This window comes from Lepus europaeus, chromosome 21 (assembly GCF_033115175.1).
Source record: "Lepus europaeus isolate LE1 chromosome 21, mLepTim1.pri, whole genome shotgun sequence".
In the NCBI taxonomy this organism is placed as follows: domain Eukaryota; kingdom Metazoa; phylum Chordata; class Mammalia; order Lagomorpha; family Leporidae; genus Lepus; species Lepus europaeus.
Window position 1 is genome coordinate 23729697 of NC_084847.1, and position 26004 is coordinate 23755700.

Below are 26004 nucleotides of genomic sequence, written 5' to 3' on the forward strand. Positions count from 1 at the left end.
ACTTGAGTCATCCTATGCTGCCTCCCAGAGTACATATTAACAGGAAGCTGGATCAGAAGCAGAGCTGCTGGGACTAGAACCAGGCAATCCAGTATGGGATGTGGGTGTCCCAAGCAACATCCTAAGCCATTGCACCAGATGCCTGCCCCTCCAATTATACAGTCCATAATATTGTGCCACTTCTGTCTCCACGAGATGCAATACTGCATTTGGAAAACCTCACAGTAATAAACAACTTAAAATAGATTAAATTTACTAGTAAAATGAATCTCCAAATAAAAAGTAGGCTTTATTCAAATTCATACGTGAACCAGTTTGTATTCCTTTTATTTTAACAAAAATGGATGGCAACATAACAATGATAGGTGTCCTTCACAGGGGCAATTCCACTGTCATCTTTCACGTGACACCTGTACCCAGTTTCCGTTTTACTTGAATCTAACAGAAGTCCAGCACCTTTTCTTCTTTCGACTTTAGGAGCTGCTTTGACTGATGTTAAATAGATTTTAAATAAAGTCTTTGGAACTGTTACATTGAACAAGCTCCCCAAAGGGAAAATTCACATTCAACAAGAAATTAATGTCATTACCTGTATTTTATCATTGACTGGTCATCTGTATAATCAGAAATCCTCCAGGCTTACACAATGAAAGTTTGCTCCGCAGTGAACAGTTTTAATATTGTGTAAGCATAATCCTCTGACAAGCCATGCTTGAAACTGCAGACAGACATGAAAATTATTGCATTTATAAGCATTTCTTCTTCCTCAGGGAAGATACACTTTACCAGGGAATGTGTAACTCAAATTGGAAAAAGGAATTAGGATCTATTCCCACCTTTCAGGAGAGTCCCTTTCCTCCTCTCCCTCTGTAGAAGCAACTATTGGCTCCCAAGTAAGCACTGGGGAGAGGTCCTAACCTTGCTTCCTAAGTTTTGCCCTCCTGTCCTTGCCTTTCTTTGGGATGCTCATGCACTGGGTGAGAATCTGACCTCTCTTAAGCCTGGTTTCAGGATGCTTAGGAAAATGGTGCCTTGCTTGCCTCATCTGCTTGCCTCTCGTGCTCCTGCTCAACAGAGTATGTTCTTGTCTGGGTGCAGCCTCCCTGTGCTCAGCCCCAAACACCTGGCCTGGCCCTGCCTGGGAGGCCTACCCTGTTCCAGCCCCACTTGTGTTCCATTGGGCTAGTGTGCCCAGTAGGAGGCCTGTCACATCATGTGACTGACCTCTGGCAGAGAAATTACCAAGCTATATTGTTCTTCGTCATCTCTTGCATATTTCTAACTTACCTTATCTTCTCTTCCTGAAAGTGTATGTCAGTAATAAATTGGAAATTGGAATCTACAGTTTGCTTTTTTGTTTCTCTGCCACTGACTTGAATCTCTAGCTCATGCTTCAGACTTGATTGGCTCTCCTCCTCCCCTGAGTTAAGGTATTACAAACAGTTTTGACAGAGAAGGTCCAGGGACCCTGAACACACAGGTAAATTCCTAAACACACCTTGCCATCAGTGTAAACTTGTTCTGAAGAATATACCACAAATTTTTACTTTAAAAATTACTTGGCAGCTCATGACTAGAGCCTAGGGAGATTACTGACGCCATAAACAAGAGTGTCAAATTGTTAAGTCAACAATAGGAGTCACTGTGTACTTACTTCACGTGTGGGATCTGTCCTTAATGTGTTGCCCAATGTGAAGTAATGCTATAACTAGTACTGAAACAGTATTTTACACTTTGTGTTTCTGTGTGGGTGCAAACTGATGAAATTACTTAATATATACTAAATTGATCTTCTGTATATAAAGATAATTGAAAATGAATTTTGATGTGAATGGAATGGGAGAGGGAGCGGGAGATGGGGGGGTGCAAGTGGGAGGGAAGTTATGAGGGGGAAAGCCATTGTAATCCATAAACTGTACTTTGGAAATTTATATTTAACTAAATGAAAAAATCACTTTTAGTAAAGTTTAGCTATCATGTCCATCGAGAGTCTTCTCCAACCATCTTCTTCCAGCTTTCAGGATAACATAGCCAACCCTGCAGAGGACAACTCTATGCCAGAACCAGGGAGAATGTGGATCTCAGCCTTGCACCAGAGGTCTTGCTTCCTCCCATTGGTTCTGAATTAACTGGCTTTCCTCCATCCTTCTGCCCAATTGTCATCCATACTTTCTCTTTTTCTTGTTGTTTGTTTAGGAGGAAAAAATAATCTCCCTCTTTTTTTTTTTTTTTTTGACAGGCAGAGTGGACAGTGAGAGAGAGAGAAAGGTCTTCCTTTTCCGTTGGTTCACCCCCCAGTGGCCACTGCGGCTGGCACACTGCGGCCGGTTCCCTCTAGTCTTTTTAAAGATTTTTGTGTATTGGTTTTTGTGTTTATTTGGAAGGCAGAGAGACAAACAAATCTTCTATCTGCTGGTCCTCTTTCCAAGTCACAGCAACAGCCAGGACTGGGCCAGGCTAAAGCCAGTGGCCTAGAACCCAATCTGGGTTTCCCACATGGGTGGCAGGGACCCAAACACTTGGGCTATCTCTTGTCAGAACCCTCCTTCACACTCACGAAATATCATGACCACACTACCATCACACTTATCAGATTAACTTTTATATGCTAGTTTTTCCCATTGCAAAGCTTTTACCCATTTAGCATAGAAAATTGAGGCAGTACCAGAAAGCACAGTTAAGAAGCCCAAAAAGGATAAATTTGAAAAAAAAATTTATTTTTATTGTGTTTGAAAGACAGAGAAACAGAGATACTCTCAAAATGCCCACAATAGCCAGTGCTGATCTAGTCCAAAACCACAAGCTTGGAACTCCATCTGGTCCTACTGGAACAGCCGGGACTTGAACCCGGCTAGGCAGGAGCTTGAGCCACTGTGCCACAATGCTGGAGCCTATTAAGAAATTTTAAAGGGGGGTCGGCACTGTGGCACAGTGGGTTAACACCTTGGCCTGAAGTGCTGGCATCTCATATGGGTGCCAGTTCTAGTCCTGGCTGCTCCTCTTCTGATCCAGCTCTCTGCTATGGCCTGGGAAAGCAATAGAAAATGACCCAAGTCCTTGGCCCTTGCACACACGTGGGAGACCCAGAGGAAGCTTCCGGCTCCTGGCTCCTGGCTTTGGATCAGTGCAGCTCCAGCTGTTTTGGCCAATTGGGGAATGAACCAGCAAATGGAAGACCTCTCTCTCTCTCTGCTTCTCTCTCTCTGTGTAATTCTGAATTTCAAATAAGTAAATAAATCTTTAAAGAAATAAAAAAATAAAAGAAATTTTAAAGGATCCAAATAAAGGACATGACTTTGGCAGATCCAGAATTATAAATGTACCATTTCTCCATAAACTGATGGTTTCAATTATAGTACCCACTGGATACATTTGACTATTGTATTCAGTACTTGAAATGTAGCTCCAAATTGAGCCATGTTGTAAATATGAGTTGTATGCTGAATTCAAAGATTGAGTATCAGAGAAAAGAATATTAAATATCCTGGTAGTTTTGTTTTTATATATTGATTGCTTCTTGAGATGGCAGTACTTGCATTTTGGATATGTTGTTACATACAGGAAATTTCTTTCAGAGAGAGAGAGAGCAGAATCCCATGTGCTATTTGCTCCCCAAATTCCCTTAACAGCCAGGGCTGGGCTGGGCCAAAGCCAGGAGCCTGGAACATAATTGGTCTCCCACCTGGGTAGCAGAAACCCAGTGACTTGAGCAATCACTGTTGCCTCCAAGGCTCTGTGTTGCCAGGAAGCTGGAGTCAGAAGCCAGATATGGAAGTCAGATATCTGATTTGGGACACAAGCATCCTAAGTGCTGTCTTAACTGCTTAAAATGCCCACCCCTAAAAGGTTTTTTATAAATTACATCCACCTGTTAATTTGTTATTTTTTCACTTGTTCTTTACCAGAAGAACAAAAAGTTGTATTATCGTTTTACTTTTTCTTTTTTTAAGGATTTTATTTATTTGTTTGAGAGGCAGAGTTACAGGCAGTGAGAGACTGAGAGAAAGGTCTTTCATCCTCTGGCTTGTTCCCCAGATAGCCACAATGGCCAGGTGCTTCTTCCAGGTCTCCCACGTGGGTGCAGGGGCCCAAGCACTTGGACCATCTTCCACTGCTTTCTCATGCCATAAGCAGGGAGTTGAATCAAAAGAGGAGCAGCTGGGACACAAATCAGTACCCACATGGGATGCCGCCACTGTAGGCAGAGGCCTGACCTACTATGGCACAGCACCAGCCCCTAACTTTTTACTTTTTCAGTCTGACCACAAGAAAAATTTTAAATTACCTGTGTGGCTCATGTTTGTGACTCATATTTTATTTCTATGGGACAACACCAGATTATAGATTCAGTCCCACTTTAGTCAAAATCACAAAGGATTGTGTGTAATTGTGGAAGTTAGTGAGCCAATTATGCAAAGAACCAAGAATAGCAAAAAAATGTCTTGAAGAAGGATAATAGGATTTCCTCTAATATAGGATTTCTGAACTTTGGCACCATTGACCTCTTGGGCCAGATAATTCTTTGTAGGGAAAGGAGGGAGGACTATCCTGTGCATTGTGGGATGTTAGTCAGTGGTCTTGGACCACCCACTAGATGTCAATAGCAGTCTACACTTGTGAAAACCAAAAAAAAATTTCTCAAGATATGTCCCCTATGGTGCAAAATTGCACCTAGTTGAGAATCAATCCCTAGCTCTGTTGGATATCACAACTTATTATAAAGCAAAGGTGTTTAAAACAGTGTAATACTGGGACAAGCATAAATTTGGCAAATAAAAAGGCCATCTGCACATTAATGTTTATTGCAGCTCAATTCACAATAGCTAAGACCTGGAACCAACCCAAATGCCCATCAACAGTAGACTGGATAAAGAAATTATGGGACATGTACTCCATAGAATACTATACAGCAGTCAAAAACAATGAAACCCGGTCATTTGCAACAAGATGGAGGAATCTGGAAAACATCATGCTGAGTGAATTAAGCCAGTCCCAAAGAGACAAATATCATTTGTTCTCCCTGATCGATGACAACTAACTGAGCACCAAAGGGGAAACCTGTGGAAGTGAAATGGACACTATAAGAAACAATGACCTGATCAGCTCTTGTCCTGACTTTAGATGTACAATGTAATACTTTATCCTTTTTAGTATTTGTTGTTGTTGTTGTTCAAGTACTATTGTTTGAACTCTGTAATTAACACACAATTATTCTTAGGTGTTTAAATTTTAACTGAAAAGAGATCCCTATTAAATATAAGAGTGGGAAAAAGAGAGGGAGGAGATGTACAATTTGGGACATGCTCAATCGGACTTGCCCCAAATGATGGAGTTAGAAATGTGCCAGGGGATTCCAATACAATCCCATCAAGGTGGTAATACCAATGCCATCTCACTAGCCCAAGTGATCAATTTCTGTTCACAATTGATCACACTGATAAGTCTAAGAGTCAAAGGGATCACACAAACAAGACTAGTGTCTGCTAATACTAACTGATAGAATCAAAAAGGGAGAGAAAGGTCCAACATGGGAAGCGGGATACACAGCAGACTCATAGAATGGCAGATGTCCTAAATAGCACTCTGGCCTCAGAATCAGCCCTTCAGGCATTTGGATCTGGCTGAAGAGCTCATGAGAGTATTGTAGGCATGGAAAGCCAAGATACCATGGAAAAGAAAAAAAAGAAGACCTAAATGAAAGATCTCTGCAAGTGAGATCCCAGTGGAAAGAATGGGGCCATCAAAGAAGGAGGTACCTTTCTCTGAAGGGAGGAGAGAACTTCCACTTTGACTATGACCCTATTGGAATAAGATCAAAGTCGGTGAACTCTAAAGGCTTCCATAGCCTTGGCAACTCATGACTGGAGCCTAGGGATATTACTGACGCCATAAACAAGAGTGTCAAATTGTTACGTCAGCAACAGGAGTCACTGTGTACTTACATCCCATGTGGGATCTGTCCTTAATGTGTTGTCTAATGTGCAGTGATGCTATAACTAGTACTGAAACAGTATTTTTACACTTTGTGTTTCTGTGTGGGTGCAAACTGAGGAAATCTTTACTAAGTATATGAAGAATCGATCTTCTGTATATAAAGATAATTGGAAATGAAAAAAAAAAACCCTGTTGTTAAATTGGAAATTGCATAGAAAATTAATTAATTTTTAAAAAATATCATGTAGGATCTCTGTCTTTAATGTGCTGTACACCATTATTTAATGCTATAACTAGTACTCCAACAGTATTTTTTTACTTTGTGTTGCTATGTGGGGGCAAACTGTTGAAATCTTTACTTAATATATACTGAACTGATCTTCTGTATATAAATAGAATTGAAAATGAATCTTGATGTGAATGGAAGGGGAGAGGGAGCGGGCAAGGGGAGGGTTGCGGGTGGGAGGGAAGTTATGGGGGGGTAGCCATTGTAATCCATAAGCTGTACTTTGGAAATTTATATTCATTAAATAAAAGTTTTTTTAAAAAATTAGATATTTGGAACAGCATAGGGGGAAAAACTAGACCCTCACATTCATACACACTAATTGTATTACACTTATTACAATTGAATATCCATATGGAAGATACACTTGACCCCTTAGTACCACACCCCGCAATGGATCACCCAAGAGGTATTGGTGACCCGGACTCTGGTTTGCCCTCAGGGGGCAGGCAGGTGTTCAGCCACAGGCGTCCATGGAGGACTGGGCTGCCCACAGCGGATCCCCGGCGGTCAGGGCGCAGGGGCGGCCTCCAGGAAAACCGCGCAGACCTCCGAGGCGGGAAAACGGCGGGCATTGCGCGGCGAGCTGGGTGCGGCAGCGAAGGAGGGCGCGGGGCGCCGGGCGCTCGCCCAGGGCTGGTGCGGAGCCGCGGGGGCGGCCCAGAGGCGCGGAGGCCGCAGGAGCGGGGTGCAGCGGCAGCCTTGGCGACGCTCAGGAGAGCCCCGCAGAGGAGTGAGGATCCAGGTCATCGGAAGCCCTTCTGCCCGCCACGTCCTCTTCCTTGGTGCGGCGCCCCAAGTTACCGCCACGGCCTCCCGCCCCTCAGCCCGGAGCGGAAGCGCCGCCCGGGCCGCTGGAGCGCGGTACAGAGCAGTCCCGCAGGAGCGCGAACGCCACAGCTCGCTGGGTCTGGGTCTGACAGCGGGAGCTGCCACGCCCGTTACTGGAATCTGTGAGGTCCTTGGCGGCCTCCGCGCGTTTGCAGGAAGTGACGGACAGGCAGGTGCTTCGCGGGGCGCAGGCTGAGGGCCTGGGGCTGGGAAGGGCAGCTCGGCGTGCGCACCGGTCCTGGTCAGGATTCGCGGCCTGAAGGGGAAACGCAAGGGGCCGTCGCCGCGCCGCGCCGGGCGGGGGTCGCAGCGAGCCCGGGGTTGAGCCTCCAGTCCGGAGGGCTCCTGGCTCATTGCAGTCTTGGGGACCACGCCAGGCACCTGCCTCGGTGCGCTGGGCGGCCACCTGGAGCCGCGCCCCCAGGTGTGGGACGGCGGAACTGCAGCCTCTTGGTGCATTCATTGGATGGCTCCAAGCCGCAGCTCTGCCCCCTGCGCCTCCTCTGGGGTTTTAGGTGGCTGGCTGATGTCTTCACCCAGGCCCATTTGTCTTCTGCTGATTCATTTTATTTTTTATATTTTGCTTTTAAAATTGTTTAATGGGGGGGACATAAAAGTTATTAGGATATTTTTCAATATGCTAATTTTACCAATATATGCATTTGTGCTTGTTTTCTTTTTGTTTTTCCAAGCCTCCGATGGACTTTCCAATATTTTTATTGAGTTTGGAATTTTAAAGTTACAAGTATTCATTTATTTTTTACAGTTTTTCTTCATCAGTACAGCCAATAAAACAAAGATAATCCTCTTGGGGGGGCATTCTGTTTTTGTTAGCCTTTTTCAGCACCTTGGCTTACTTCTTTATCTTGTTTTCATTGTCTTTGTTTTATTAATTTTTTGTGTTCTTTTTATATTTTATTCATGTCTGATCTCCTGGAAACGTTGAGTTTATTTCTGAGGTAATTTATGATTTTCTTTCATTTCTTGTATCTGACCAATTCTGTTTTCACTTGCTACTAGCTGTTGTCCATGTCTCAACTTAGTATTTTAAGTTCTGATCTCAAGTGGGTTTTCATACGCTTATGTTTATTTTAAAATTATTTTTTATTGAAATGTTTCTCACACTCTTCTGCTTTGTGGTAGCTTTTCCCATCCACTGAGGGGAATGTTCTTCACTTTCTGTGTGGAGAATTTTGTTTTCTCATATTTGCCATCACTTTTTATGAAACTATTGATCATTATTTGACATTGTTGGTAGTGGGAGGACTCCTTCAAAATTCCTACTTCATGACTCTCTTTAAAAACAAAATTAAAAACAAAATTCATATTTCTAGTGCATTTTTTGGTTTGTCGGTTTTTATGGTGGGTGTAGATACAATGTGTTTTTTGGTTTTTAATTGTCTTTCTGAATATCATGCATCTTTCCTTTCATGTAACAGTTCCTATTTCAGTGCTTAATAAAAAGAAAATTTTGGTGGAAAGTACTTAACAAGTTTAAGGAGATTAGTTGAAAAAGCGATAAAACAGTTCCTTGGAAACAAGACAAGCAGGAGTCTGTAAAAGTGTTGTGTAAATTCACATTATTTTAATGTTAAAGTATTTTAAACACTTTCTATGTACGCCGCCAAGAAAACTATAAGACCTTTAAAATTATAATAATTTTTATTACTGTTTGAAGACATTAAACAGAGGTTGCTGGGGGAAACTTTATCAAGCTTAAGATCTTTATTAAAAAGTAGCCACAAAGATCTACTTTTGGAATTACCCCAAGTTCAATATGGAAGATTTAATTTCCTAAGAGTGAAATTCTTCCCTAATAAATATAAGTGGCAAATTGTGTTAGCAGAAACTGAGATAGGTAGCCAAATAAATTCTGGAGGAAAAAAAGACCACAGAATATCAATAGTTATTTAGAAAAAACAGTTCCTGTTTTCTTACACAAAAGAGCTCATTTCCATGGAAGAAAAGTCATTCTCTTGTTTTAATTATTTAACGTGCCCATTAAATTTTTCAAATAGAGGAAATTCAAGGCTATTCTGATACTGTGGCATTTGTATGGATTGATAAGCAGATACTAGAGAAGGAGGAAACAGGGTGAGTGGAAATGAGATATGTGCAATAGAAACACATGGAAGGATCATTCACTCTAAAAAGGACTAATCACTTCCTAAACATTTGTAACTTACATAAATATGTACTGTTTGTCTCTTTGCAAGGTTATAGGGATTTTAAATAAACATCTAAACTCAAATAATTTAAAGCATCATTTACCAAGGCCCTATATTATGCTAGACATTTGGAGTTGAAGTTCAAAGATGAGTAACAATTACTTGTTACCCAACATTCCTTGGAGATAATTTCAGGTTGTATCAACATGGGTCCAATGTACAAGGCAGAGTAAAGAAAGTGCAGTGAGGAAGATAAACATGTTCTAAAAGCAGAGGAATGATAGAGTGACATGACAGAATGGCACGGCCTTTACAGAGGAAGTGTACTTGAGGTAGACCAATAAGAATGAGTATGTGTTTAAACCAGATTAGAAAATGGATAGGGGCCTAAATAGACATTTTCCAAATAAAATAGTGAGCAGGCATGTGAAAGGGCACCCGATATCAATCATCATGAGGGAAAAGAAAAAACAATCCTGAGTTACCACCTCACAGCTCTTAGGATGAGTTTATTACAAATTCAAGATTACAAGTCTTGGCTAGGATTTGTGGGAAAAGGAACACTTGTGTACTATCAGTGAGGATGTAAATTGGTACAGGCACTATGGAAAGCAAGATGGAGATTCCCCAAAATACTAACAATAGAACTGCCACATGGTCTAGCCTTTCCACTTCTGGAAATTTATACAGTGTAAATGAAATCAGTATTTTGAAGACACACCTGAATTCTGTGGTTCATAGTGGTATAATTCACAATAACTAAAATATGGAAAAAATGTAAGTGTTCAACTGACAGATAAATTTAGAGAAAATGTGTATCGATAATGTTTATGTCATTATATACACATGCATATATTATATACACATGGATATATAATAGTGTTATCTAGCCATAAATAGAACAAAAGCTCTTGCCATTTGCAAAAATATGAATGAACCCTGAAGACACAGAAAGACAAATACCCGTGATTTCAGTTTTTTTGTGGGATGATTTTTTAAGTAGTCTAACATATAATAAAAGAGTAAAAGGGCCAGTGTCATGGCTCAATAGGCTAATCCTCCGCCTGCAGCACCGGCACACTGGGTTCTAGTCCCGGTCAGGGCTCCGTTTTCTGTCCTGGTTGCCCCTCTTCCAGGCCAGCTCTCTGCTGTGGCCCGGGAGTGCAGTGGAGGATGGCCTAAGAGCTTGGGCCCTGCACCCACCTGGGAGACCAGGAGAAGCACCTGGCTCCTGGCTTCGGATCAGCATGGTGCGCCGGCCGTAGTGCGCCAGCCACAGCGGCCATTGGAGGGTGAACGAACAGCAAAAGGAAGACCTTTCTCTCTGTCTCTCTCTCTCACTGTCCACTCTGCCTGTCAAAAAAAAAAAAAAAAAGAGTAAAGGATTATTATATGAAATTGGGAGGGCAGTAGATAAAAGGAAATAAACCTTCAGTTTTGTGATGAGTAAGTACTGAGGACCTAATGTACAACATGGTGACTACAGTTATCAATAGGTGATGATGTGATGTGATGTGATGTGATGTGATGTGATGTGATGTGATATATGTGGTGATTAGCTTGACTGTGGCAAATATATTAGAAAGTGGTCATGTACATTTTTTTTGACAGGCAGAGTGGACAGTGAGTGAGAGAGAGAGATAGAGAGAAAGGTCTTCCTTTTTGCCGTTGGTTCACCCTCCAATGGCCGCCGTGGCTGGCGCACCACGCTGATCTGAAGCCAGGAGCCAGGTGCTTCTCCTAGTCTCCCATGGGGTGCAGGGCCCAAGGACTTGGGCCATCCTCCACTGCCTTCCTGGGCCACAGCAGAGAGCTGGACTGGAAGAGGGGCAACCAGGACAGAATCCAGCGCCCCAACCAGGACTAGAACCTGGTGTGCTGGCACCGCAAGGCAGAGGATTAGCCTATTGAGCTGAGGCGCCAGCCCATGTTCATGTTTAAAACATGCCATTTTGTCAACAATACATCAACAAAGATTAAAGTTCAGGAAAAAGTAAGAATACCTTTGTGTCCTTGTATCTTTCCCTATGCTGTTAAACTTCATACAGGGAATTTCATTATTATTTTCAATTATATTACTATTGATAATTTGATAAATATACTTCTTCAATCATTTTTAGTTCACTTAATAAATATATGGTCTGTTTTCTATCCAGTGAAGTTGAAATATTTACTATTACTAGACCTCAAAGTTATTTTTATGAAACCCTAATTTTTTATTATAAAATTAAACTTAATTATTAGTTAGTATTTGAAACACCACAATTGCATATGTGCCCCTTATCCTTTACTAGACATAAAATCCTGTACCATATTTACTTAGTTTTTATTGGTATTTTATTAGAGACAATAGTTTATTAGTGAAGAAAAAATTTAAATGTTTAAAGAGAAGAAATTGTCTTTGTGTGAAGATTTCATATAGGCAAATAAGGCCCATTGGGGAGTGAACAAGCAGATGGAAGACCTCTCTCTGTCTCTGCCTCTCCTTCTCACTCTGTGTCACTCTGGTTTTCAAATAAATAAATCTTTTTTTCAGAATTTTTATTTATTTATTTGAGAGGCAGAGTTGCAGACAGTGAGAGAGACATAGAGAAAGGTCCTCCATCCATCAATTCATTCCCCTATGGCTGCAGCAGCTGGAGCCGTGCTGATCAGAAGCCAGGAGCCAGGTGTCTCTTCCCAGTTTTCCATGTGGGTGCAGGGGCCCAAGGACTTGGGCCATCTTCCCCTCCTTTCCCAGGCCAAAGCAGAGAGCTGGATTGGAAGAGGAACAGCTGGGGCTAGACCCGGTGCCCACATGGGATGCCGGCACTGCAGTCAGAGGATTAACCTACTGTGCCACAGCACCACCCCCTCAATTAAATAAATCTTAAAGAAAGCATCCTGGGGTGCCTGTGATTTCAGCCTACAATCCTGAACCCCATAATGTTAGCCATGGCTACCTGATCTCCTCTCCAGAGAAAAATGACAGCCTCAGGGTCACTCAGTGAATATTTATTTCCAATCTTTGTTTTATGTTCCCACTGCACATTTATTTCCCAAACTGACATACCCAAATTCCTGAAGAAAGGGGATTTCTAGGACCCCAACATCAAACTATGTATAAAATGTAGATATTATGTGATTGGTGGTTGTGAAAACCATAAAATATTATTGGCATCTTTGTGAAAGTAAGTTAACCCTAGAGCAAGCTTCAAGGACAGTGTGAATCAGAATGCTTGTATTTTACGTTGCTTGTAGTAGGGAGGAGAAAGTACCTAAGATGGAGAGAAGAGGGCAAGGCAGCCAGCTTCCTGAGAGCACAAAGTGGCCGGGGAGAACAAAGGTCGTCATCTTTACCAGGAGGAATTAAGGTTCTGAATGCAAGGGATGGAACTTCAACCCAAAGGGGAATTCAAGTACTCAGTTATAGCAAAAAATAAATAAATAAAAAGAAAAAAAGCTTATGTAGTTTATTTCGCAGAAAAATAAGAATATCACACTAAGAATTTCAGTGAAATTCAAAGTTTTTTTGTAATAACATATTTAATATGATTTTTCATGTTTAAAAATATTTATTTATTTTGAAAGAGTTACAGAAAGCAGGATAGACAAAGACAGGATGATCTATCTGCTGGTATACTGTCCAAATCGTTGCAATGTGCAATGCTGAGCCAGGTCCAGGAGCCAGGAGTTTCATCCATGTCTCCTATGTGGCTAACAGGCCCAAAGACTTGGGGCATCTTCTACTCCTTTCCCTGGACCATTAGAGAGGTGCTGGATTAGAATGGAGCAGGTGAGTCATGAAATGGTGCCCTTATATGGTGCTGGGATTGCAGGCAGCAACTCCACATGCTATGCCATGTTGTAGACCAATTTTTTTAATTATTATTAACAAGAGATTTCTAGAAGTTTTCCTATAATTCAAACAAAATATATGTAAGTATATTTTTTCTCACAGAAAGTATGCACACAAATAGAAGATATTCTTCAGATGGTTCTGACAGAGAGCATGGCCGCAGTCTGTTTTTAGCCTGATGAAATATTTGCTCTGCACCCCAAATGCTGGGTGCTGTCTGCCATCTGTGTCTCTCATGTGGTGTCAGGGACCCAGGTATTTGTGCCGTCATTTGCTGCCTCACAGGTGCATTAGCATGAGGCTGAGTCAGAAGTGTTGAGTAGCCAGGACCCAAACCCCAACATTCCAATAGGAGTTGGTGGCTAAACTCACTGCCACAATCTTACCCTTGTCCATGTTTTATTATGGACCATCTGGAATGCCACCCCCAAAGTAAACCTTCAGGTGCAGAGAAAGGAGGTGGGTACTGAGGGGGTGGGCAGCAGGCGAGGAAATCACCTCCTTCACCGGTGGGGACAACAGGCAAAAAGGGACCAAAAACCGAGCTGATGAGTCAGGGAGTTCCCCTCCCCCACCCATCCCTCATCCCTGGCACAGCCTCATGCACACACATTGAACACCCGTGGTCACACACATGTCCCAGCTCCCGTACCCTCAGCCCCCCCCCCCCCCCCACGCTCACACCTGAAGCTGAAAGCTCCGTGGTCTCCTGGGGCGCGTTCAGCTGCACCTTGAGGTCCTGGCCCTTCCTCGCCTGGGTCCCGCCGTCCAGGCCGGCAGTGCGCCGGTTACCATTCACCCACCTCAGCCCGGCCTGCCCCAGGGCGCCTGCCGTGCCCATCTGGGCCGAGATCCGGAGCAGGGCGCTGAGGGAAAGGCAGAGCCACTGCGTCTCGGCACCCACCCCCCTGCCGGCTGTCCTCCGCAGTCTGGAGCCTCGAGCCATGGCCGCTCTGGACAGCCGGCCCCTTCGGCACAGGGGACGGAGGCCTGGATGGTGAAATCGCCTGCTCGGGCCCCTGCGGGGACACTCCGGTTGTCCGGGTCCAGACCCGTGCTCTCCCTTGGGAGCGCAGCTGGACTAGGACATCCGACACCCCTACGACAGAGCCAGAACCAGACGGCAGCGCCACTCCTGGGGGGCATGGATGCCCGACAGGGGCCAGAGTGAGCTCCGGGACGACCGTGTCCCCACCCACAGCGGGAACAACGGCGACCTCACTGGGCACCTGTGCATGCGCAGTCACTGGGGCAGCCGGCGCTGTGGGCCGGAAAGCCCAGTCACCTGGCTCTGCTGTGTGACCTCGGGCACGAGACCCCATCTCTGAGTCTCGGTCTTCCCACCTGCAAAGTGGGCTCAAGATGCAGGATTTCCTCACAGTCTCTTGGCCCCAAAGCACAACAGGAGGATGGGCTGTGCAGGGCAGGGGTCCCCCCGCCCCGGCCCCCAGCCCCGAGGCCAGCTACCTGGGCTTGACATAGCCGCTCAGAGATCCACGCACTGCCGGTATGCAGCGCTTCCTCGGCCACCGACGCTGACAGCGGCTGAGACGCTCAGGGTGAGCCGGGCCGGGAGGCCAAACAGGGTGGGGAAGACCAGCTCTGCTGCGGCCAGGCTCAGCCTCCGGTCACCTGCACCTCCTGCCCCTGCGGCCAAAGAACCCGAACGGGCACCGAGAGACCCCATGAGGCCTCAGAGGCCCCTCACGCCCACTTTCCAGACGAGCAGACTGCGCCCCCAGAGGTGATAACGGGGAGTACTGGGGTGCACAGGGTGGCCAGGTCAGCAGCACGGCCAGGGCCAGGCCTCTAGGGAGCTCCGTGCTGCATCTTCACGACACCAGCACCTTTAATCCCACAGCCCTAGCAGGGCAGGGTTCTGCTCTCTCCATTTTACAGACGGAGAAACCAAGGCCCCAAGCCAAACAGGACTGAGGTAAGCAGTGGAGCTGGGGTTGGAACTTCAGCGATCTGGCTGCAAACTTTGTGCTAAGTTGCTTTACCACAGCGTGAGAAGACACATGGTATGATTCTGATTTTTTTTTAATTTGCTGAGACTTGTTTTTTGACCTAGCATGTGATCAATCCTACAGAAATTTCCATGCACTGGTGAAAAGAATGTGTATTATGCAATTATAGGATTAAAAATTCTGTAGATATGTGTTAGGTCCATTTGGTCTATAGTGTCAAATATCTCGGTTGTCTCCTTGCTGCTTTTCTGTGTGATTGATCTGTCCATTGCTGAACGTGGGGTATCGAAGTCACTCATTATTATTGTATTTGAGTCTATATCACCCTTTAGATCCCTTAACATTTATTTTAAATAACCAGGTGTCCTCTAATTTGGTGCATATACATTAAAATAGTTACATCTTCTTGTTGAAGACAAGTGAGAGAGAGAGAGACAGAAAGGTCTTCCTTCCGTTGGTTCACCCCCCAAAATGGCTGCTATGGCTGGTGCACTGCACCAACCTGAAGCCAGGAGCCAGGTGCTTCCTCCTGGTCTCCCAGGAGGTGCAGGACCCAAGCACTTGGGCCATCCTCCACTGCCTTCCCGGGCCACAGTAGAGAGCTGGACTGGAAGAGGAGCAACCTGGACAGAATCTGGCACCCCAACTGGGACTAGAACCTGGGGTACTGGCGCCGCAAGTGGAGGATTAGCCTAGTGAGCTGTGGCGCCGGCAGTTTTAGTCTCTTAAGACTTGGAATGTATTTTGCCATTTTCTCCTAGCCTGCAGGGTTTCTGATGAGAAGTCCACTATGAGTCTAATTGGAGATCTTCTGAAAGTAACCTGGCATTTCTCTTGTGCACATTTTAGAATATTTTCTTTATACTTTACTGTGGGGAGTTTGATTACAATGTGTCATGGTGAATATCTTTTCTGGTCATGTCTCTTGGGAGTTCAATGTGCTTCCTGTACTTGAACGTCCCTCTCTTTCTCAAAATTAGGGAAGTTTTCTGTTATCATTTCACTAAAAATGCCTTCTAATCCTTTCATTTTTAATTTATTTTGAGAGTTAGAGTTACAGACAGTGAGAGGGAGAGACAGAGAGAAAGATCTTCCCTCTGCTGGTCCACTCCCCAAGTGGCCACAACCGCCAGAGCTGTGCTGACCTGAAGCCAGGAGCCAGGAGCCTCCCACAGGCCTCCCACATGAGTGCAGGGGCCAAAGACTTTGGCCGTCCTCCACTACCCTCCCAGGTCATAGTGGAGAGCTGGACCAGAAGATGGGCAGCTGGGACCAGAACCAGCACCTATATGGGATGCGGATGCCACAGGCAGAGGATTAACCTACTGCACCACAATGCTGGCTCTGGGCTTCTAATCCTTTCTCTCTTTCCATGCCTCAGGAACTCCTAGAACCCATATTTTGGGTCGTTTGATAGTAGCCTGTAGGTTGCCAACAGTGTTTGTTTTTTTTTTTTTTAATTTTCTAATTTCTTCTTCTTGTTGTTTTTTGTCTGACTGTATAATTTCCTATGATTTGCCTGCTAAGACAGTTATTCTTTCTTCTGCTTTACCGAGTCTGTTATTAAGGCTTTCCACTGCATTTTTTATTCTATTGAATTCTAATTTCCAAGATTTCAATTTGTTTTCTCTTTAAGATCTCAATTTTGTGGGAGGAATTTCTTTCATGTAATGTATAGATTTCATTAGTTTGTCCCTTTGCTTCTGACTACTTCTAAGTAATCTTATGATTTTGAATTCCATTTCTAGCATTTCTTCAATATCTTCACATTCTAGTTTTGAAGTGTTGTATTTTTGGGGGGGGCACCATGTTGTGTTGTGTTCTTTATTCTTGTTTCTTGAATTGGTGCATTTATAATGAACTGGCTCTTGTGTAGCAGCATTTACTTTTGGATCTTTATAAATACATTGTCCCTCTTTGAGATCTTTGGCTCCAGCAATGATGGTGGTGGCAGTCCCCCAAGGTCCTGCATTGTTACCAGCCACAGGACACTCAAGATCTGAGCTTCCATGGCTGCTGAGGCACAGAGCCCAGAAGGCCAGGAGGCCACCAAGTTAAGGACTGGTGCATCAGCCCCATAGAACAGTACTATAATATTTTTTAAAAGGTTAAAGTAAAAAGGGGACCAGAGCATGGGCACAAGGCCTGGGTGCCGCTAGAGTAGATCCCTTGGTATGGAGGGGCATTCTCTTAACCCCATGCTGATGCCTCTGCCATCTCCGACCACTTGGAGCTTCTGGGTCCAGCCGACACTTGCCATTCATCCCCACTGAGAATGCCAGGGCTGCCACAGTTAGAAAGGCCAGTGTGGGCACAAAGGTTCCATGGGGGGTGCCTGGCTCCCGGCTCTCATGCAGACCTCACAGGGGTTGTGAGTGCTGTCCTTCTGGAGTGTAGCTGGCCATGCATCTCTGACATCCTGACTTTCTTGCCCTGGACCCATCTGAGGTCTGGCTCGCCACTTTGGAAGCAGAATCACAAAAGATTGAGACTGCATTTCAATGAGAAATGCAAAGGTGTAAGAATCATAAAATGCAGTTTATGGGACAGGGGCTACAGAGTGGTCCCTGGGGCCTTGCCTCATCCACATGGCATCATAAGGACCCTCCAAAGCCCTCAGGACAGAGAGCTGTGAGTGAGTGCCAATCCTTTGCCACCTCCTGTCTCTGGAGACAGCCACTCCAGAAGCAAGTGCCATGCAGGAACCAGCTGTCAAAGCAGATAAACCCTGTCAGGCACTTCCTTTTCAACTCCCAGAACTTCTTCAGAAGGAAAAAAAAATGGAGGCAGAATGGGCTGAGTTGGTGTCTGATATCAGCCACTCTCTGATGGAGTGTGGAGCTCACCTCCTGCCTTTCTGTCCAGGGCAGCCATCTTCCACCATCTGGCTTGTGTAGGAACTGGACACAGGTGAGGAGGAACCTTACACTCTTACTTGTCCGTGATCCTGACAGCTAATCAGTCTACACATGAAGATGGCTCAGGTGTACCCCGAGAGGGTGAAGGCATACAAGCTGCTGTTCTCGCACCTGAAGTCTGTGGCCTGCTGCAACAGCTGGGTATTGTGGAGCTCTTTAGGGGCTGGCATGTTCACCTGTGTCAGCAGCTACATTGACAAGGACAGCCAGGGGGACAGCCTGTTGAGCTGTTCACAGCCTTGGGGCAGGGGAGTTGCAGGAATCCTGGGCAGCATGTGTGGGGCAGTTACTACTGTTGCCCCAAGATCCATTTTGTACACAGGGTTGATGGATGAGCTTAGATCACCACCATTATTCTGGTGCTTGACACGTCCATGCATTACTGGACCATTCTTTTGGACTCTACTTCATGGCCACTCAATGAGTTTGGACATCAAAAGAACCTGGGGGTCAACAAGCCCATTGGCCAGAAACAGGCCCCTTGAAGCAGCGATGCAGTCAGGTTAATAACTCTGGCTGAGTGCACACAGCTGACATGCACAGCGAAATCAGGTTCAGAAGATCACTTAAAAAAAAAAAAAAAAAAGGAGCCTCTAAGAATCTGCCAAAGGATGCCTGTAAATCAGTCTCTGCACTTCTGGAATTACTGATGCACTTCTGTTCATGGCTTAATGGATGAAAAAGTGAGCACAACCTCATACAAAGCAGTGGCGATGACCTCTAAGAATCTGTCCAACTTGGCCGAAGGATGCTTATCCATCAGGCTCTGCACATCTAGAATTATGAACCCATTTCATCTCACAGCTTAGTGGATAAAGAAGTGAGAATAACTTCACAAATGCAATGGAAATGTTCACATACAAAATGCTGTGGAAATTCACTTCCATGTGTTAGAAAATAATAGAAAACTAAACTCAAACACTCAACTCTAACCTCAAAAAGTTTGCACTTGGCACCAGTGACTTCCAGGCAGCTACAGGCAAAGACTTTCTTAAAAAGTTGCACAACAGACAGCTGCCATGCTTCCCCACTTTCTCACTGGGAAATCTCCCTCTCTCAGTCAAGTATTTCCATTCCTTTTTCAAGATCAAACATCAACCATCCTTTTACTTTTTGAGAAAACCACAGTTTGGCAACATAAAATATATAAACAAAATCTAAGCAAAAAGAACTAAAAGGGGAGGAACGCACGCTGGCAGGAATGTTCCTCACCAAGAGGGCAGAACCTTGACGAAGTGCAGACTTCTCCACTCATAACCATTTTACATTTAATCAAATCTTCTCCTTAAACGAATGTATTTTCAAAAATGACGTGATAGCACCAAATGGAAGACCAATACCACTTGCCATAAATAGAAGACAAATGAAAAATCAAACCCAATGAAAACATAACCTTATTAAATTCCAGCTCTGCTGCCTGCCAAAGCCTCTCAACTTGAAACTTTTTTTTGACAGGCAGAGTTAGACAGACAGAGAGAGAGACAGAGAGAAAGGCCTTCCTTCCGTTGGTTCACCTCCCAAATGGCCGCTACGGCTGGCGCACTGTGCCAATCCAAAGCCAGGAGCCAGGTGCTTCCTCCTGGTCTCCCAGGAGGTGCAGGACCCAAGCACTTGGGCCATCCTCCACTGCCTTCCCGGGCCACAGTAGAGAGCTGGACTGGAAGAGGAGCAACCGGGATAGAACCGGCGCCCCAACCAGGACTAGAACCCGGTGTGCTGGTGCTGCAGGCAGAGGATTAGCCTAGTGAGCCCTGGCTCTGGCCAACTTGAAACTTTTTTTAAAGGGGGGGGGTAGGGAGGGATGGGGAGAGAGGAAATAAGATGGAGGTGTTGAAAACCGGCTAACATCGAGCTGAGGCCTTCTCTTGGCACTATCTGGACAGAAAGAGAATGGTAGAGGCATTAACTTTCTCCTTTTGGGATTTCATTTTATTCCGTACCATATCCATGTCTCACCTAAAAACATCCCCTCTGCTATCTCAAACCACCTTCCCCTTCTGCTTGGAGTAACAGCCCAGTTCCCTAGTACACCGTCTGACCACTGGCTCTCACTGGCTCTCTCATCACACCTCCAGCTACACCAGCAAACAGTAAAAGAGCACCCAGGGCCATAGTTCCTGCTTTGAGAAGCCACAGGCACAAGGATTGCATCACCAGGTGCTACCTTCCTTGAACCTGTAGCTGCTGCTAGCTCCTGAACTTATTAAGGCGTATAACTATTAAAAAAAAAAAAAAAAAAAAAAAGAAGAGCAAATCCACCCGACAGACACTGGACACGGTTGCAACATTTTACCAACTAGGTCCAACACCATAAAAGGGCCTGTCTATTGGGTCTGAAATAGGTTGTTTCACAGTGTCCAACGCACTGCATCAACTTGGGAGTCAGAAACCAGATGCAAGACCGGCACACAAAGGCTGAGTGACTCACCCAGGGTCAAACCGCGGCTTAGTGGCAGTGCCAGCATCTGAGACCGGGCTCAAAACTTCCACCTCCACCCCACAAGAAGGCAAGTTCTATGAGGGCAGGTGGTCTTGTCCACGGCAATATCCCTTCTCTACGCCCATCACAGGGACTGGCGTGCTGGATACATACACGGTGAATGAATGAATGAGTGAATGCCCCTAACAACCAACGGGACCCGTCTCGGTGTTGGGGCAGATCTCTAGGGGCAAGCAGGGAAGTGGGCCCTTCGCGGAAGGCTCGGCTCGGCGATGCCTCCACCACCACCATGGGGACTCGGAGAGCCCCCCCCCCCCCCCCCCGAGGGCCCGGTGCCAAATGCGCTCACCTTGAAGCCGCAGCTGTGCTGTGAGGTGTACCCAGGGTCCTGAGGGCTTGCATCACCGCTTCTCGGTGACCTCGTCCTGGCCCTTTGCGCTGCGGCCCGCCGGCTGCTCGGGGTCTGGCTAGGTCTCCAGCAGGCCCGCCGGGAACCGGCCAGGGCCAGGAACTCAGCCAGCAGCTCGGTGTTGCTCAGGCACTGCCGTGTGGCATCCATGAAGCATGTGTTGCCGTGGCTGCAGAGCCCCGCCGCCAGCACAGGCTCGGAGGCCCAGGAGGGCGGCTCGGCCGGCCCCCGGCGGGAGGCAGCTGCGGAGGCCGCCGCGGTCCAGCGCGGCGCCCTCGGAGCTAAGGTGCGAGAGCATGGACAGCCTCTTGAGGACGCGGCTCGGGAAGCTGCCCACCAGCGCGCAGAGGAGGGCGCGGCGGAACAAGGGCCCCCAGCGCCGACACCGCCCCCTCGGCTGCTCCGGACCAGCTGCTTGGTTGAAGGAGCGCTTCTCCCCGCCCGCCGGCAGCCGGCGTTCGGGCCCCGGCGCCTCTACCTGGACACGGCGGTGCCTGCCAACACTCATCACCGCGTCTGTCCGCCCGGCCCGTGGCCCGGTCGCCGCCGCCGCCACACCCCGCTGCGCCGCACCTCACCTGTCCCAGGTGGAGGAGGTGCTGGACGCCCCACACACCTCACAGCACAGTGGAGCCAGCGAGGGGGCCAGCTGCAGCCTGTGGGCGGGCCCGCGTGGTCAGCACAGCTGGGCCGCTCAGGTGACCCCTCCTGTCCCCACCTGGTGGGCGCTGTAGCCGCCCTGGCCGGCACTGTTGACTGTGGGAACAAGGGCTTTTCTCCAGCTGGACGCCATGGCACAAGGCCCCAGGTATGGTCCCACTGCGTGAAACCAGAGTGGGGCCGTGTGTAGAGTGGGCACGGCCCCGGCTTGAAGGAGAGCGGTGGGCTTGCGCAGGTGTTGGGCTCCCAGGGTGGGTCTCCGTATTTGCAGATCAGATGGCCACCATCTAGGGAACCTGCAGGAATCAGGATGCCGTCACTTACCAGACCTAGAAAGACCTGGTGGACATGGCCCTGACCGGTGCTGCATAAGTCAGCCCTGCCTGGCTCCCTAGGACATTGCAGACACCTTGCTACACGGTGCCACCCCAACACCTTAACAGAGCCAGACAGTCCAGAGGTCCAGAGTGGGGGTGGGGGACGGGAGGTGGTTTCTTCTAGACTGCACCTTAGGGTCTCAGCAAAATGGTGTTAATCAGAATTACCTTTCAATCAATGGCAAAAGGAAGACCTTTCTCTCCTCTCTCTCTCTCTCACTGTCTAACTCTGCTTGTCAAAAAAAAAAAAAAAAAAAGGAGGGAGGGATCTACTGTAATTTAGTACCATTCACCTTGGCAAAAACTCATGTGTGGCTTGGTCCCCATGAGGCAGGTTAGGAGATGAGGTCAGATGGCAGGTGTTTGGATCACGGGGGCAGAGCCTGACTGTGGGCTAATGCCTTTCTCCTGTGAGTCCTCACTCTCACAGTGCTGGATTACTTCCCTGGAAGGCAGGTTGTTATAAAGCAAGTTCAGCTTCCTCATCTTTCTTGCACTTCCTGTTTCCCCTTCCACTTTCTTTGATCAGTTGAAGGAGTGTGAAGCCAGCTCTGGTTCTCCCTCTCACTGTTAGTAACTCTACCTCTCAAATAAATAAATACAATCTTCTAAAAAAAAGTTTATTTGAAAGGCAGAAAGAGAGAGTGGGAGATGGAGACAGAAATGAGATTTTCGATTTATTGATTTAGTCCCCAAATGGCCACAACAGCAGGGAAGCCAGTACATGAACCAACTCTCAAATATGGGACTGGCACAATGCTTGACCCCAAAATTGATTATCTTTAAAAATTATTGAGGGGCTTGTGCCATGGTGCAATAGGTTAATCTTCCGCCTGTGTTGCTGTCATACCATATGGGCACCAGTTCTAGTCCCGGCTGCTCCTCTTCCAATCCAGCTCTCTCCTATGGCCTGGGAAAGCAGTAGAAGATGGCCCAAGTCCTTGGATCCCTGTACCCATGTGGGAGACTGGGAAGAAGCACCTGGCCCCTGGCCTCAGATCAGCACAGCTCCGGGCATTGTGGCCATTTGGGGAGTGAACTAACGGAAGGAAGACCTTTCTCTTTCTCTCACTGTAACTCTACCTCTCAAATAAATAAATAAAAATTATTGAGTATTAGCAGAATTCTCAGATAATTTTTTAAGATTCACTTTAATGCAATATTTAGTAATGTAATGTTCATCTTACATAGATGTATTTCTTTGTTTTCTCCATTCATTTCTGGCACACTGTACTTGGTTTGTCTTAGGTGTGTAAAATAAAGCATTATTTGTCAAAAAATAATTTTTAAAGGACATTACATTAAGTTTGAGATTTGTAACTAAAGATATCAATATATAGGTTGGAAGTGAACTATATTACAGCATTAAAAATAAAATCTAGGTGGCTAGGGTGTTTGATGTAGTGGTTAAGATGCCCATTAGGGGTACTTGCATCTCAAATCAGAGTTCCTGGAGTCAAGTTCCAACTCTGCTCCCAGTTCTAGCATACCTTGTGTAGCAGCAGGTTCTCATTCAAGTGATTGTGTCCTTACTACCCATGTGGGAGACCTATGTTGAGCTCCTGGCTCCTGGCTTTGGCCTCGCCCAGCCCTGGACATTGCTGGCATTTGGGTTGTGAACCAGTGGATGGGAGACCTCCCTTTGTGTATCTGTTTCTGTGTCTCTGTCTCTGACCTCCCTCTTTCCCCATTTCCTTATTCCTTCTCTACTTTCCAATAAATTTTTTTTAAAAATTTAGTATGAAGTTATAAATATTACTTCATTGAATCATACCATATACATAATATAAGCTAAAAAAAAAGCTTCAATCTGAATATAGAACAGCAATTTCCAGAAGCTTGGAAGGGTGGTGGGATAAGAAGGAGGTGGGCTGGGGCTGGCACTGTGGCATAGCAGGTAAGGCCTCTGCCTGCAGTGCTGGCATCCCATATGGGCACCGGTTCAAGTCTCAGCTGCTCCACCTCTGATCCAGCTCTCTGCCATGGCGTGAAAAAGCAGTACAAAACAGCCCAAGTCCTTGGGCCTCTGCACCCGTGTGGGAGACAGAGAAGAAGCTCCTGGCTCCTGGCTTCAGATCAGCACAGCTATGGCCATTGCTGCCATCTGGGGAGTGAACCAGCAGATGGAAGATTCTCTCTCTCTCTCTCTCTCTTTCTTTCTTTCTCTGTCTTTCTCTTTTTGCCTCTGCCTCTGCCTCTTCTGTAACTCTGCCTTTCAAATAAATAAATAAATTTTTTTTAAAAAATAAGGAAGCGGGCTAATGGCTTCCAAATCAGTATTAGACAGTTCCTAGAGTTACACAGCTGAATGGGGTGATTATTGTTTACTATAAATATTACATATTTTCTGAGCAAATAGAAGAAGTGCTCCAAGGCTCCAATCATAAAGTAATGATAAAGAGGAGGAATCTTAATCACACTGATTTGATCAGTACACATTGTGTACATGTCTTAAAATTTTGCACTGCACTCCATACAATTATTAATGCATTTATCAACATTTCTAAGTAAACACATTTCCTGAAAAGAAAATGACTGAATAAAATTCTATGAAATGGCATATGGTTAATCATATAGTTGCTTAGGCTATTTCCAGGCACAAGAGGGGAACCTAGAAAACGTTGAGACAGGCACTGTGGAGTGTAAGATCCACACTGCGTAGGTCCTGGGTGAGGGTTTTTTTTTTTTTTAAATTTTTTCTCAGATGGGTTATATTAATGGTAAGTGCACTAATGAATGAAAGCCATTTAAAAGTAGCACCATGGGGGCCTGGATGGTGGTATAGTGGTAAAGCTACCACCTGCAGTGCCAGCATCCCACATGGGTGCTGGTTCAAGCCCCTGCTGCTCCACTTCTGATCCAGTTCTCTGCTATGGTCTGGAAAAACAGTGGAGGATGGCCCAAGGCCTTGGGCCCTTGCACCTGAGTGGGAGACCCGGAAGAAGCTCCTGGCTCCTAGCTTCAGATTGGCGCAGCTCCGGCAGTTGCAGCCAAATGGGAGTGAACCAGTGGATGGAAGACCTCTCTCTCTCTGTCTCTTTCTCTCTCTCTCTCTGCCTCTCCTTCTCTCTGTGTAACACTTTCAAATAAATATTTAAAAAAATAAAAGTAGCACTATGAATTAAGATTTAATTATAAGAAAAGTTAATCAGTTCATTAATTCACATATTAAATAAACATGAATGACTATTATGTACCAGATAGTGTTCTGAGAATTTTGGGGAAGGATATAATAATAATAATTCAAGCCTACCCTCTGGGTCTCTGTCACACACTGTGTGCATGTCGTGGTTGTATCTAGTTGGACATGATTATAACTTGAGTTATTTAAATTACTGTAGTAATGGTATGAACCAGGTTCAATTTGAATAATATTGTTGCTGACTTTGGGTAAATAAATAACTTAATTCTCTGATTCTTAGTTTTGTCATTTGTAAAATGAGCATGCCAATCTTGCAAGATTTTTAGAATTATTAATTCTGTATGTTTATCATAATTGCATTACATAGAATAGATGCTAAAAATAAAAATGGTAGTTACTACATTGTTACTGAAATATCTGCTGCTGATAATATCACAAATCCCAAACCCTCCCCCTTCATAATTCTAAAATCCATCACTTTGTAAAAGAATTTTTATTAACTGATTTTGGGGAAAATTTGACAGAATTCATGTGAAGATTTACGGAATTTTGGTCTGACCCTGTGTGAATATTCCTATATAAAGCTACATAAATAGTAATATATTTATTAATGGTTATTAGCCCTAGTCCCTGTTCTGTTCTGTCATGTGATACACAGGAAGTACATATTTTTTAAATTCACAAACAAAAAAAAAAAACCAATAAATTGAATTCTGAAACACAACTGGTTCAAAGTTTCTTAAAGAGAAACTATGGTGTAGTCTCCACCCAACTATCTGATTTATACCAAAGCTGTGAGGAAACTTTAAGAAGTTCATTGAAAATGGTGTTAAAAGATAAATTTCATGGCAGGCGCTGTGGCTTAACAGGCTAATCCTCCACCTTGCAGCGCCGGCACACTGGGTTCTAGTCGCGGTTGAGGTGCTGGATTCTATCCCGGTTGCCCCTCTTCCAGGCCAGCTCTCTGCTATGGCGCGGGAGTGCAGTGGAGGATGGCCCAAGGCCTTGGGCCCTGCACCCCATGGGAGACC

General features: G+C 45.5%; 1 protein-coding gene across 1 annotated transcript in view; it reads left to right on the forward strand.

Moving 5' to 3' along the window:
* LOC133750298 (general transcription factor 3C polypeptide 1-like) overlaps window positions 1–4838 on the forward strand; it is an 86550-nt gene extending 81712 nt beyond the window's left edge. Inside the window, exon 17 of the mRNA XM_062179835.1 lies at window positions 4809–4838. Coding sequence (XP_062035819.1) covers window positions 4809–4823 — 15 coding nt within the window. The 3' untranslated portion in view covers window positions 4824–4838. The remainder of the gene's footprint in view (window positions 1–4808) is intronic.
* Window positions 4839–26004: the final 21166 nt, after the last annotated feature.